Source organism: Vespa velutina, chromosome 15 (genome assembly GCF_912470025.1).
Source record: "Vespa velutina chromosome 15, iVesVel2.1, whole genome shotgun sequence".
Lineage (NCBI taxonomy): Eukaryota > Metazoa > Arthropoda > Insecta > Hymenoptera > Vespidae > Vespa > Vespa velutina.
In genome coordinates, this window is record NC_062202.1 from 3953454 (window position 1) to 3968453 (window position 15000).

Here is a 15000-nt window from a genome sequence, read left to right on the forward strand (position 1 = left end):
GACTTTATTACCAAGAGATTGCTATTACAATTTGTCCAATTCTTTTCAATGTATTCATTACTTTAATACATTGTTCCTTCGCGAAACTTGTACAGTATCATGATTAGAGATTTGTTGCTTGTTATTGTTATTGTATTTTAATTATTACAAAGCTAACACGTACGTATTCTTATTTTATCTAACAAAGTGTAAACGAGTTGATTAAATCGATTCACAACGGTGAGATCTCGTTGATGTTTAGAAAAAGGCAACGTTGTCCACTTTCGCTTTTTCTTTACATATACAACACACGTATATACAATATATATGTGTATATAATACATATATATATATATATATATATATACATAGACACGGTATGTTATTAATTGTTTCTGGTTCGTTTGTCCTGAAAACGAGCTCTTCCTGCGGCCCAGTGATCCCGATGCGCGCTTCGCCGAGACCCACGACGGCGGCGGGCCGGCTTCGCGTTCCACTTGTCCTCTTAACTTGTCGTTTCTCTCTATCTCTTTTTTTAGTAGTAGTAGTAATAGTAATAGTAATAGTAGTAGTAATAGTAGTAGTAGTAAGTAGTAGTAATGTATTATACGTTCGTGTAAATGCTTAGAAGGGCTTTGAAGAGGGGTGTAAGTACGACGTTTCAGGAGCGATGACACAATCGAGAAAATGCTACCGTTATTACGTGCTCTCTTCCATCAACCTCGCTAGAACACAGTGCACCTCGGAGGATTATGCAAACGCGGGTCCTCCTTTAAAGTTGCGCGACTTTACTTGATACGATGATAACGATTCCTTTTCCTTTTTTTTTTTTTTTCTTTTCCTTAACTCATATATTTTTGATTAACACGTTTATACGTACGTACAACTTTATGCATTAATAGATTAGGGGTCTCCCATCGCAATGGTATACAATAACAGGTTATTCTTATCTTTATTATTTAATAGAATACTCCTTTTTTCCTTTTTCGTGCAAATTTCATTTCCGTAGATTTTTTTTTTTTTTCTTTTTTTTTAAATTAACGAGCTTCATCTTCTTCGCGATAGTTAATATTGTTTAAAGAATGTCAAATTAAATATTAAAGCTATTACTAAATTTTATCGTTTAATAGGATATTTCTTTTTTTTTTATTCGTGCAAATTTCTTTTTTGTAAACTTTTTTAAAAGTCTACGAGTAGCATCTTCTTCGCTATATAGTAAATATTATTTTTAAAGAATATATATATATATATATATATATGATAATGATATTTCCCAGTGTTTATCTCTGATCAAGAAGAAATTATGGAAATTGGACGTATAGAAATCGGGCTCGTGATACTCGTTATAATGTGATCGATTCGAAGTGAAAAGAAAAAAACAAAACAAAAAAAAAAAAAAAAAAAAAAAAAAGAAAAAAAAAGAAAAAAGAGAAAGAAAAACAAAAAGAAAAGGAAGAAAACGAAACGAAACGAAACGAAAGGAAACGAAGCGAAAAGAAAAGAAAAGGAAAAAAAAGTAAAAATAAAATAAAATAAAATCGACGATGAGAGAACACGGCCCTGAGAGATGCGAGCGCACGTGCACCCGTTTCTCGATTTCGTTCGAGTCTCTCGAGGCGATGCTTCCGGCGCTTCGCACTTGTCCGCCACAATTGTTTCCGCCCTAGTTCACGGTTACGTCAGCTCGACATTGTTTCGTTTCGTTATTTTCGTTTTCAGGCCCACCGTAGCATGTCAGTTCTCCCTTCTCCTCTCCCACCCCCTCTCACTATCTCTCTTTCTCTCTCTCTCTCTCTCTCTCTCTCTCTCTCTTTTTCTCTATCTCATTCTGTCTTTCTCCCTCCATTGCACGTAGGATCGCGCGCTTTACGCTCGAGTTAGAACTCGCGATCCGTGCCCCGCTTTAGAGATTAGCAAAGAAAGATTACAGTCAAGTCAGACACCGATGATTCGCCTTTCTAACGAAATTAAATTCATTGCGATTTAAACACGCGAAGAAGTTTAAAAAATCAATAAATAAATAAATAAGTAAATAAATAAATCAATCCAAAGATGGAGACATTTATTATTTATGAAATGCGAATGAAGAAAGTGAAAACAAAAGATAAATAGATAAAAGAAAAGAAAAAGGAAAAGAAAAGAAAAAAAAAAAAAATAAAGGAAGTAAGAATAATGATAAACGAATGATGAATAAGTAAATAAAATTGGATATATAAGACGAATATATGTATATTGAATGAAAATAAAAGTTGATTAAATTAAGTCGAAGAGGAATCAATTTCGATCGGTTCAGACCGATCGTAGGATAATAAACGATTGGAGAAAATTGATTTGACGATTGAGTTTCTCGATAGGTTTCTAATCAGTTCTAATCGATCGGGCAGGTGGCCCCCGCCGCCACACGGTTGACACGCATGCTTGGCCAAACGCTTTTAACCTCGGCCACGGAACGGGTCGTGAAAGCGATCGCCGTCGTGCTGCTGGTGTTTTGCGAAATCACGGGAAAGAACGACGACGTCGTTTGCGAGTAACTGCTGCTGGTTTAGAATGGTGGGAGGAATTAGGAACGAGCGAGGAAAACTCAATGCGAATTTGTACGAGCTAATCTCCTCTCTCTCTCTCTCTCTCTCTCTCTCTGTCTTTGCCTCTTTCATTTTCTATCTTTTTCACTTTCTGTCTCTTTCTACTCTTCTGTAATTTTTTTTTTAATTTTATTATTATTATTATTATTTTTTTTCTTTTTTTTTTTTGTTGATCTCGTGAGAAGAAACTCACCTTGCAGCCCTCGCAGGTGAACGCGCCAAAGTGGAAGCCAGCCGCGGGTTCGCCGCACACCTTGCATTGCTGATTCATCTGTAACAAAAGAAGAAGGACTTTTATCATCATTTGCCATTTCGTTCGAGTTCATGATCCCGAGTTCATACACCCAGGTATATACAAACACATATAGAATGTACATACGTAAACACATGCGCGCACATATATATATATATACATAAACGCACGGAGAGACGCACGCGAAGACGCGCACGAAAATATAAACGATTGAATATAAATGTACAAATACATCGGAGAATTATGAAAGAGGTGGTGTACGACGGACGCTTTTATGCGACTTATTTGTAGAAACTAAAGTGTTTATTTTTTCACTTTATTCAAACAACGATGGGACGCTCGGAAGAGCGTGATTCCTTTCGAGTTAAATCCATCGAGAGTGCCGGAGCTACGATATATCGTTCTAAGACTTTCTAATCTTTTTGTTTTTGTTTTCTTTTTTTTTTCCATTTATTTATTCTCTCTCTCTCTCTCTCTCTCTCTCTCTCTCTCTTTTGCCTCCTATCTCGTATTTTTTCTCTTTTCTTTTTTCGTAATAATCGTCAAGGTTAATTCTTATTCTTTTTTCCTTTTTTTTCCCTTTTTTTCTTTCTTTTTTTCTTTCTTTTTTTCGGAAATATTTGCCAATATAATTAATACGAACTGATGTTTATCATGGGATTGTGTAATTAATTATTTCATTAAGATGAATATCGATATTAAAAATTTTTCTAACTTCAAAAAAAAAAAAAAAAAGAAAGAAAGAAAAAAAGAAAAGAAAAAGAAGAAAAATATTTCTTCGTTTAATCGATTTCGTTAAATGAGTCACTCGATGAATGGAGATCGATTAATTATTGTTATTATTATTACTATTATTATCATCATCATTATTATTATTATTATTATTATTTTGATAAACTTTGAAAGTGACGAATTTTATCGGTCGCTATTACAAACCGAATAGACACCATGATCGCGTACACGATTGGGAAATAGAAGAGTCTCGCGATTGTGCAATAGTCGGAGCTCTTTGCGCTTGGCGCGCGCGAATCGCTGAATCGTGGCAAAGCGGTGCGTGTTACGTTCAACGAGCGGAAAACTCTTGTGCACGGTTGCTTTTTTTTTTTCTTTCTTTCTTTCTTTCTCCTCTTTTTCCTTCCTTTTTTTGCCCTCTCTTTTCTTTTTTCTTTTCTTTTCTCTCTCTCTCTCTCTCTCTCTCTTTCTTTCTCTTTCTCTCTCTCTCTCTCTCTCTCTATCTCTCTATCTCAATGTCCTTTCTACGTTTACGCCGAGATCTTTTTTTTTTTTGCCTTCTTTCGATCGCCCATCCGGAAAACGCAACGCGATTTACTCTCGATCCTCCTCCTTTTCACACATCGACGATTTTACCTTGATTTAGAATTTAACATTGTATTGCATGATTAGAATTTTAACATATCTATAGAAAATTTATAATCAACGTTATAAATTATTTTTCGCACTGACAGATATCAGATCATTTCTTTTTTTCTTTCTTTCTTTTTTTTTTTTCTTTTTCTTTTTCAAGGAATATCGTTTATCATATTTCACATCCAATTAACAAAGTTATTATTAAAACGTATCGTATCTCACCATATCTTATTAATCGTTTAATTATCTATCTATCTTTTTTTTCCTTCCTTTCTTCCTTCCTTCTCTCTTTTTTTTATCATTCTTTTTCTTACTTCCGTTATTTTCTACGTTATTTAAGTTATCGATGGTACTGATGTATCTTTTCATTTGAAAAATTTAAAATTCTATTATCTCTCTGTCTCTCTTTGTAAATGGTCTTCTTTTGATCCCTATTCGTCGTTCGTTCAACGGGCGAATGTCAAAAGTTAAGATTGTTAAGAAATATGGGACAATAGTGATGACCCACATACGTGTTTGGCTCGAAGTATACGTATCTCGTCTATGTACGTATATACACTAACATTCGCACACATACACACACACACACACACATATATACATATACACACGCGCATACACGCACAAACACAAATACATACACATACACATACACATACACATGCTCATATACACATATATACATACATACATACATACATATATGTATGTACGCGTGTAGGTAGAGATACGCACGTACGTGCCAGAGTACGTTACGTTCCCTCGTAGGCTCTCTTTCGACGACTTTCATACATGACGGACTGTCGCTAAATGGGAAAGTAAATCTTAGCTAATGGAAGAGACATCGAATGTTTGATCAACGGAGTCTCTCTCTCCTGACCTACACCCCACAGTCGTTGACACTTCTCGTTCGAGCTCTGAGCCGAACGTAGCCGAGCATAGTTTCGTACCAGAAACGACGTTCCTACGCGTGTAATTTTAATTCCGCCTTCGATTATTTTCTTTCTTTTTTATTTTTTCTTGTTTTTTTTTTTTTTTTCGTTTTTCTCTTCTCTTTTCTTTTTCTTTTTCTTTTTCTTTTTTCTTTTTCCGCCTTCAAACACGAAGCACTATATTACTATAACTACGACAACGACTAGTACAACGAGGACAGATCAATGAACGAACGACTTTCATACAATTTCTATTATTCTCCTACTCAGTATACTTTGAAATCATCGACAATAGATCTGTTCGCAATCGATCGATCGATCGATCGATCATTCTCTTTACGTACGTATATTGTCTACGTACATACGTTCTATTTTCTCGTATTGTTCTCTCTCTCTCTCTTTCTCTCTCTCTCTCTCTCTCTCTCTCTCTTTCTCTCTCTCTTCCACCCTCTCATTTACTGAGATTTTCGTAACGGAACACTGTCACGGACTTGTGAACGTTTTCGAGTTCACATCGCGAAAAACAGATGGATGTGGTAATCGCTGCGGTTCGATCGTCTCGCCTTCTTCGAAATCGTTCTCTCGATTCGCTCGATTTCGATTGAAAACTTTTCGATCTCGATCCGAATCTCTCTTTCTCTCTCTCTCTCTCTCTCTCTCTCTCTCTCTCTCTCTCTCTCTCTATAACACATCGTTGCACTTTTGATTGGACTTACGATCAATACTTTTAAATAAATAATTATATTAAAATTGAAATTCTATTTGGTCTTAAAAAAAGAAAGAAACAAAACAAAACAAAACAAAAAATGATACAGAAAAAAATCAAAAAAACCAAAAGAACAAAACAGAATAGGAAAAAAAAAAGAAAATAAAAAAGGAAAGAAAAAGATAAAGAAAGACGAGAGATAAAAGTGGTAGTAAGTGAATAAGTATTTAAGTATACAAAACAGAGAACGACAAATGATAGAAATGTTCTCAACACTATTTTTATAATCTCTTTCTCTCTCTCTCTCTCTTTCTAAGTAAGCATACCGTTCTTCTTATTACGTTAATTCGAAAGTACGTCAAAGCGTTTGAAATCGGCCGAAGGATCGATTCGCTGCTTGGTCTCGGCCTTCGTTAAACGCGCGCGCGCGTTCTCTTGGTAATAAGCGTTCTCGATTATCGTCGAGAATGGATCGCGACGACGCCGACACCGGCGATCATCGTCAAGATCACCGAGGATCATCGACGTCGTCGTTGCGCGATCCTCGCTTAAGAGAGAGCCGTGAGAATCGTAGCGACTTCTGGCTGTCGGCTTGCAGCCATCTCTCTCTCTCTCTCTCTCTCTCTCTCTCTCTCTCTCTCTCTCTCTCGATCAGCAACTGGATGCTAACGATCACGGCAGCTTATTTTCCAACGTTCAAAGGGAATCATATCGAAGATATGCCTCTCGTCCTCCTTTCTCGCGTTGACCTTCTCGATAAAACAGCCCCCAACACCCTCGCTTCTTCTCTCTCTTTCTATCTATCCATCTCATTCTCTTTCTCTCTCTCTCTCTCTCTCTTTCTGTTTCTTCACGTCGACGGAAAGAATCGCGTTGATTGACGATCTCGCAACGCCAAGAGCCTCTCAGGTTCAACGTCCCTCGAAGCCTTCTTCTTCTTTTTCTTCTTCTTCTTCTCCTTCTTCTTTTTCTTCTTCATTCTCGATAATAATCCAAGAGATCCGGATTCGATCGACTTTACACTCGGACGCGACCCAAAATGATCTTTTATTCCTTTTCCGCGAATCCGATGCATTAAAAGCAAGAAATCATCTAATCATTGTCGTCTTCGTCGTCGTACTCATCGTCCGCGTCTTCGTCTAAGATAGTAAACTCGATGAGTATTGCACAACGATTCCGGATGAAGGATTCCTTGCTCGTCATGTCGTTTCTTAAAATAACTTTGAGTCGAGCCGAAGGAGACGTAATGAGAGGCGCACTTTAATCGCGGCGATTAAAGGTCGTAACTTACGCAGAAAAGATAGAAAGAGACGAACGGACAGAGAAAGAGAGAAAGAGAGTAAGAGTAAGAGTAAGAGGGGGAAGAGAGAGAGAGAGAGAGAGAGAGAAAGAGAGAAAACGGGAATGAGAATGGTGGGGAAAGTGAAAAGAAAAGAAAAAATGAAAAAAATGAAAAAAAAAAAAAAAAAAAACGTTACGTTTGAAGACAGCTTTTTTTTTTTTTATCTAATATTTAATGTTTACGAGCTTCGATTCTGTTGGACATTTTAGTACGTGCATTAAAAAATATGTACCTTATTATTATTTTTGGAAAAGGTAAGGAAAATCACGTGATGACCAAGGCCTCGAAAACTTTTTTTTTCCTTTTTTCCCCTTCTCTCTCTCTCTCTGTCTCTCTCTCTCTCTCTCTCTCTCTCTCTCTCTCTCTTTTCTTTCTCTTCTTTTTTTACGACGGAGGGTGACGAACTTGCAACATCTTTTTCAGCTGACGGTGACGCGAACCTTTACCTTCGCCGTTTTCTCTTTCTCTCTCTCTCTCACTTTTCTTAACGGCGAGGGTAAAAAAAGGAATATGAAAAAAAAGAAAAAAGTAGAGGAAAAAAGATAGATACTCGTGAAAACATGCGTACGCATTGTTATGGGATCAATGGAGAAAAAAGAAAAAAGTACCGTAAAAAAGAGAAAGAGAGATGGTTCCGAATGAACTTTTTGCGTAATCCATACGAAGGACATTCGACTTTTTATTATCGACGAAAAATAACCGCCGACGACGACCCCTCTTTTTTTTCTATTTACTCGGTCGTAGTAAAAAATAAGACGTGAGAAAAAAATAGCCTCCTATACATCTTTTTTTTAGGCCCTTGTCTAGCGCGGCAGGTCATTTTTTTTCTTCTTCTTCTTTTTCTTTTTTTGTTTTTTTTTTCTTTCCATTTTTTCCCCTCTTTTCTTTTTCTTTTTTTACCTTTTTATCTCCTTTCCTTTGTCCCCCACCCACTCTCATTCTCATCCACCACTTCTTTCCACACGCACACACACGCACACACACACACACACACACACATATGTTCGGTCCGTCAAGAAAAACTTTAATTATCAGGGACAATCGTATAATGATAAAGAATGAAAGTGCCGTTAAAGCAGAGTGTATTGTATATTACGCCTGTTTCCCGAGAGCATTTAAACCTTGCCGACGGCCAACATAACTAAGTACTTACGTCTTAAATCCTTTGATGCGAATAAATCGTCACGAGAATAAACTGATTTTAATCCGATATTAAGATTTTCTATATTTCGAAATAAATTTTCCATTGCCGTTGCGTTTTTTTTTTCTTTATATTTTTTTTCCCTCATTCCTTTTTTTTTTGTAACAAAAATAAAACTCATCGATCGTTATTATATTTCGTGTCGAACGATAAAAAGTAAAGAAAAAAAAAAAAAAAAAAAAAAAAAAAAGAAAAAAAAAGAAAAGGAAAGAAAAGAAAGAAAAGGAAACAAAATGTTTAATTCAATATTCAAATTGATAATTACTAGCTCATGTTACTCGCATATGTATATGTGTGTATGTATGTGCGCGTGAGCGCATATAAATATATATATATATATAAATAATATAAATATATATGTACGTATATCATAATCTCTCATCTTCGCAAAACGGCGCGCGATCCAGTTCGCGGAGAGCGACTTCCGGTCTTTCGTAAAACGAAAGAACGAAACGAGCGTTCCGCAACGCGTGGTGCCGCGCGCGGCCTTCGCACCGCAAACGATGCAGTTATACGATATTCTATTCTTGCCGCCTCGTCGATCGTATTATTACCCTACCTTATCTCTATGTATTCTCGATGATCCGATATGCTCGACTAGAAACGCCAAGGAAAAATCTATTTTCACGTGTCTTTTATATATATATATATATATATATATATATATATATATATATATATGCATATATATACCTACGTACGATTACATATCGTATTTATTCTATATCGTTAACGTAGCGATCATCATCATTATTATTATCATCGTCATTATTATTATTAATATTATTTTTGTTGTTGTTATAGTTATTATTGTTATTATTATTATATTCTTCCCGAAAATTAATCTTCGAACTTACGTTTTTATCCTACGTTTACGTTGTTTATACAATAAATTGAACAATAATGTATATACATATATATATTATATACATGTAAGAATGTATATTTTATTAGAGTACTAAAGAGAGAGAGAGAGAGAGAGAGAGAGAGAGAGAGAGAGGCAGAGGAAGGGAGATTGAGGGAGAGGAAGGGGGAAGAGAGAGAGAGAGGGGGGTGGGAGGGATGGAGAATATATAAATATTTTCTCATCGTCCGTTTCCCGTCGTAATAAGCTTTTGCTTCTACTAAGAACGGTGAGAATATCATACGCTTTCGATATCATTAAGATCATCGATAGATACGAATCTACTCGATGTCTAGCAGAATTAACTAATTGCTCCGCGATCGCGGCGAGTTGAACTCTCTGACTAACGAATAGAGATAGGAAGAGAAAGAGAGAGAAAGAGAAAGAGAGAGAGAGAGAGAGAGAGAGAAAAAAAAAGATGAAATGACTTTAAAGGTCTCTTATCGGGCTCGTTACTTCGAGAACGTACATAATAACGTTTGAGATCCTGTCGAACCGTGACGACTTTTCCCTTCGTGTCACGAATCGAAGAGAAGAAGAAGAAAACGATGATGATGATGATGATGATGATGATGATGATGATGATGATGATGATGACGATAATGATGATGATAATAATAATAATGATGATGATGATGATGATGAAGAATTAACAGAGACAAAGACATCCCCGTCAGTATTTGACGAAGTCGTTGACGTGCGATCACCGAGTGCTACGGGAATAATTGCGAAACGACGTGCGAAAAAAAACGTCACCTTCTTTTTCCCCTCTATTTCACCTCTTCCATCCCCCCATTTCGATAACGATCGATCGTCGTAGGAGTCGCATTCTCGATTCGCGAACTGCACTACGTAAGTACACACGTATTTACAAACACACACACACACATATGTATATGTATATATGGCTTTGTTTGTTTTTTTCCCCTCTTTCTTTTTTTTTTCTTCTTTTTTCTCTTCTCTCCCTCTCTCTCTCTCTCTCTCCCTCCCTCTCTCTTTCTCTCTTTTTCTGCTCGATCAAAAGGGAGAACGTTCTCCGCGCGCCTCCGCGCGTCGAGATTAATTAAATGTCAGGCACGCGTGTGTTGTTATACAATGTCGTTCGTGGAGTTAACACGGGAACGCGATGCGCACGAAATTACGAATTCTTTGCGTTTCACTCTCTCTCTCTCTCTCTCTCTCTCTCTCTCTCTCTCTCTCTCTCTTTCTCTCTCTCTCTCTCTTTCTCACACAAACATACACACTCTTTCTCTCTCTCTCTCTCTTTCTATCTGTTAAGCAGAACGATAATTTCCTCATTCGACACGTACCTTGAAGATCTTAGAAGATGATGATTAATAGTTCATCGACGTTAACGACATTCAACGTGCGTCCTTGTTGCATTCGAGTTCGTAGATCTTCTCATCGATGATACTCCATCTCTCTCTCTCTCTCTCTCTCTTTCTTTCTCTCTCTTTCTCTTTCTTTCTCTCTCTCTTTCCTTTTTTTTATATCTCTATTTCTATCTCTATTTCTATCGCTATCTCTCTTTCTGCACTATAGATATATCTTCTTCAATCTCACTTTTATATTTGTATATATACATATGTATATATATATATATATTTATTTATTTATTTATTTATTTATTTAGAGAGAGAGAGAGAGAGAAAAAATTAATCACAGATCCCAAATATTGGAAAAAGTCACTTTCGAGAGGGAAAACTTCCGATCCTCTTCTCCTCTCTCTCTTTTCGATCACTCTGCGTCCACCTCACCTTGTCCTGATATCCAATGATAATTCACTGTTATCAACCGAATCGAGAGCACGTGACGAGACTCTTTACACAAGTGTATTTTGTATTTATCCGTTTTACTATTGGAGAACGCGAACGAACAAAAATAAAATTAAATTAAATTGAATTAAAAGAAGAAACAAAAAAAAAAAAAAAAATAAGAAGAGTAACGAACGAACGAACGAAGTCTTTCCCTTGTTCTTTCTTTTTCTTGTTTTCCTTTTCCTTTTTTCGCTCTCTTCCGCAATATCACACTTCGTTTCGACACTCGTCTCCTCTTCTTCCTGTTTTTTTTATCTGTTCTCTCCTCTTCTTCTTTTTTTCCCCTCGTGTTTTTCGTTGGTTAAAAAAAAAAAAAAAAAAAAAAAAAAAAAAAAAAAAAAAAAAAAAAAGAAAAAAAAAAAGCAAAAAAAGAAATTAGGCAGAAGAAAGAATCAAGAAATTAAACGAAGGGAAAAAAATTCATTGACGTTCGGAAAGAAAAGTAAGAATGGTAGTAAAAATAAAAAAAAAAAGAAAAGAGGAACACACGACGTTGAAAATAATAATAACAATAATAACAACAACAACAACAACAACAACAACAACAACAATAATAATAATAATAATAATAAGAAGAAGAAGAAGAGGAAGAAGAAGAGGAAGAAGAAGAAGAAGAAGATGCTCGATCCGACGATGACCGTTAGGTGAATGACTTTGGAAGGTGAGGGTGTCCACGTCGATTCTTGAATCGGCCCCCACCTCTGATGATTTTCTGCTGTCCCGCTCGTTCGTTCGTTCGTTCGTTCGTTCGTTCGTTCGTTCGTTCGTTCGTTTGCTTACTTGTTCGTTCGTTTGCTCGCTTGCTTGCTCGCTCCCGGTCGCGCGCGCGTTCTCGTAAGTATAGCTCGAATGGGCCTTATGGGCACACTGTGTGCCGAGTCGGAGAAGCGTGCAGGGTCCATCCGCTCGGCGGGCACAGGTGGGCCGCAGGTCCTCTCTCGGTGGCTTTGGTGGGGGACCTCACACCGGAGGGATCCTCTCTTTTAGCTAGGAGAGGGGGTAGAAGGGAGGGGCCTCGTTGCGCTGTCCCTCTCTCCTTCTTCTTCTTACCTCTTCTATCCTTTTCTATCTCCTTCTCTTTCTCTTTCTCTTTCTCTTTTTTTATTTCTCTTTTTTTATATCTTTTTTCTTCCTAGACGAAATCACCGTGATTCTCCATCTCTCTCTCTCTCTCTCTATTTTTCCTTTTTATTTACATCTTTTTTATTTCGAAAGAACATTCATTATTTATTGATTTACTAAAAGATTTATCTTACTACGTTGTACTTAATCTAATATTTGGTTTTTGAATTTTTTCTCTTACATCTTAGTTTTTCGTCATTATCAATGACATTCCCGTTTGTTATATTACTTATAGATATAGAAATTCGATAAAAGTTGTTCCTTTTTCGATGTTTCTTCCTTTTTCTTTTTCTTTTACTTTTACTCTTTCTTCAATTTTTCTGCTTCTTTTCCGACGTCGTGAAATATTTCGTAAGAAAATTGTTTGATCGCCGTTGATCGTAGGAAACGTGGTTAGTTTATTCCTACGAATAAATCTCCCATCGTCCTCTCTCGAAGAAATTGGTTTCTCGCGGATACGTCGTTGAGGAATAATTTCATGGGTGTACGTTTTGGTAGACGGAACGTGGGAAAGTCTCATATGTACGTTGGCAAGCATTACGCTTGACCTCCATACGCTATACGGAATGACTTGCCTAAGGTCCTTTTATGTAACGTGATGCGTTTCTTCGTCGTGTACGTTTTGTTCGTCTTATCGTCTTAGTTATCACCAGAATCGAAATCGATTTGATTCTTGGTAGACGAATCCATCATAGTATAAACTTTTCTCTTTCCTTTTTCTTTTACTTTCTTTTGGCTTTTATTTTGTCGTGTGGACGAGTTTCGTGTCGCACGAAATCGAAATAGATTGGAATTTCCAAAGAAACACGCGCACGAGATAAGCTAACTGATTTCTTTCGAAAGAACGCGTTGAGTTGGTCAGGATTTAATAAAGTCAGAAGTTTCTTTCGATCGACGTCATACGTCGACGTTTCTTATTCGAACGAAGACGCCTAATTACATGCTCCTTACGTCGCTCTCTTCTCTACGTCCCTGAAAGTTTCGAACCGTGACGGTAATATCTCCAAGTGCAACCGTGTTATCACGAATTCATAACGATAAGATGACGATAAGAGGATACATCGTCGAATTTCGAAGTATCTTTTGTCATTTTCTTTACTTTTCTTTTACTTTTTTCTTCCTTTTTCTCTTTCACCTAAACGCTCTCACTCTATTTCTCTACGTTTAACTTACAAATCGCTAAGAAGTTCTCATTTTCCCCTCTTAATCGTATCTCGAACTATTGCAAACGAGCAGTCGACATCGTTTTCGTCTTATGAGTTTCGAAAGATTCTTAATTATTATGTCGGGTCTTTATATGAACGAATTTTAAACGTTTAACCATTTTTATCCATTAATTCAAAGCTAATCGAAAACTTTAGCTTTGCGATTTCATTCGTTCGTTCGTTTATTTTTTTTTTTTTTTTTTTTCTTTTTCCTTCGTTTATTTTCTCCTCTTCCCTCGAAAGAAATTATCGTAAATTTGTACAAATCTAAAGGAATTCTCTTATAAATATATTATACATCTATTTAACATATATGACGTATTTATACAATTGACACACATATTAAATATGTATATTCTCGTGTGCGTATATATTTTTCGTATGTGTATATATATATATATATGTTTTTTTTTCTTTTTTTTTTTTACATGATAGTTTCGCTACGGAATTACTATCAAATTTTAAAACGACTTGATAGAAAGGCCCCTGGGCTTTCGTGGTAATTAGCGACGTTCGTGAGTTTCATTGCGATTTGGCCCACGGCGATGAAGCCGTAATTAACTAAATGTAGGTATTAAAACGATAACCGGGACTTCGTCGCACGCTTTTACTCGACGAATCGACTCTAATCTTTGAGAATGCGTCATTCGTCGAAACAACGTGTATGCGTGCACGCGAGAGAGAAGGAGAGAGAGAGAGACAAAACCGTAAAGGACCGAAGTAAATTTCAAAGAATTTATTTATATGTATGTTTAGAAAAAAAATATTCCTTTATTCCTTGTCGTTGATAATATTGTCGAAAATAAATCAAATGAAAAAAAAAAAGAAAAAAAAAAGAAAAAATTTCTTAACGAAATAATCTAAAGATAAATTTGAAATTGGTCAATTGATCGATCGATCGGTGTTAGTAAAATATTTATTATAAATATAAAATAAATATGGACGCGGAAAATAAAAAATAAAAATATTTCGATTTATGGCAGAATAATCCGTTTGCCGAAATTATTAACGGTAATTCGAGGAATGTTATTATTACGGATTATTAAAAAAAAAAAAAAATATATATATATATATGTAATAAAAAGCTAATGTAAAAAATGATTTGCAACTTTGAAAGACTTCGTATGTTTTATTTCAATTCGGAATAACGTTATTTAGAAAACTTATTAAAAGCTACAACGTTAGGAGATACGTTTCGTAGAAAATTAAAAAATCTTCTAAATACTAAAAATTTCCTAAATTAAGGGTCCCCCGATGTCTCAATTTTATTGTTTTACAATCGATTATAGTCTTTACCGTTCTTGTCCATACTATAGATCACGTTGTATTTTTTTTACTTTCAATTTCTATGCAGTAAAATGTGTCCTCTAGTAAAACATTCCTCTTAAGGTACCTTCGTTTATTCGCTTTTTTCTTCCTTTTTTATTTTTGTTATTTCTTTTTAAGTATAATGAGGGTGAAAAGGACACGTAGGTATATGTGATTAAAATAGAGAGACAGTGAGAGAGGTAGGGGGAGAAAAAAATGCTGCGACAGTTAGCCTGAGATCGAAAAAGTATCTAATAAAACGAATTATAATGCTTACTATC

The 15000-nt window shown here is 35.9% G+C and overlaps 1 protein-coding gene across 7 annotated transcripts in view; it reads right to left on the bottom strand.

The window, feature by feature from the left end:
- Positions 1 to 11999, bottom strand: part of LOC124954624 (knirps-related protein-like) — a 15433-nt gene extending 3434 nt beyond the window's left edge. For 2 of the 7 annotated variants that reach the window (XM_047507836.1, XM_047507830.1), the window contains exons 1-2: positions 10578 to 11365; positions 2755 to 2832 (exon numbers count right to left, since the gene is read on the bottom strand). In XM_047507836.1, the coding sequence (XP_047363792.1) occupies positions 2755 to 2832 (78 nt within the window). In that variant the 5' untranslated portion in view covers positions 10578 to 11365. Of the gene's footprint in view, positions 1 to 2754; positions 2833 to 9736; positions 10527 to 10577; positions 11366 to 11864 lie in introns of those variants that run through there. The other 5 variants (XM_047507831.1, XM_047507834.1, XM_047507833.1 and 2 more) reach the window with 5 other exon arrangements.
- Between the last annotated feature and the right edge of the window lie 3001 nt (positions 12000 to 15000).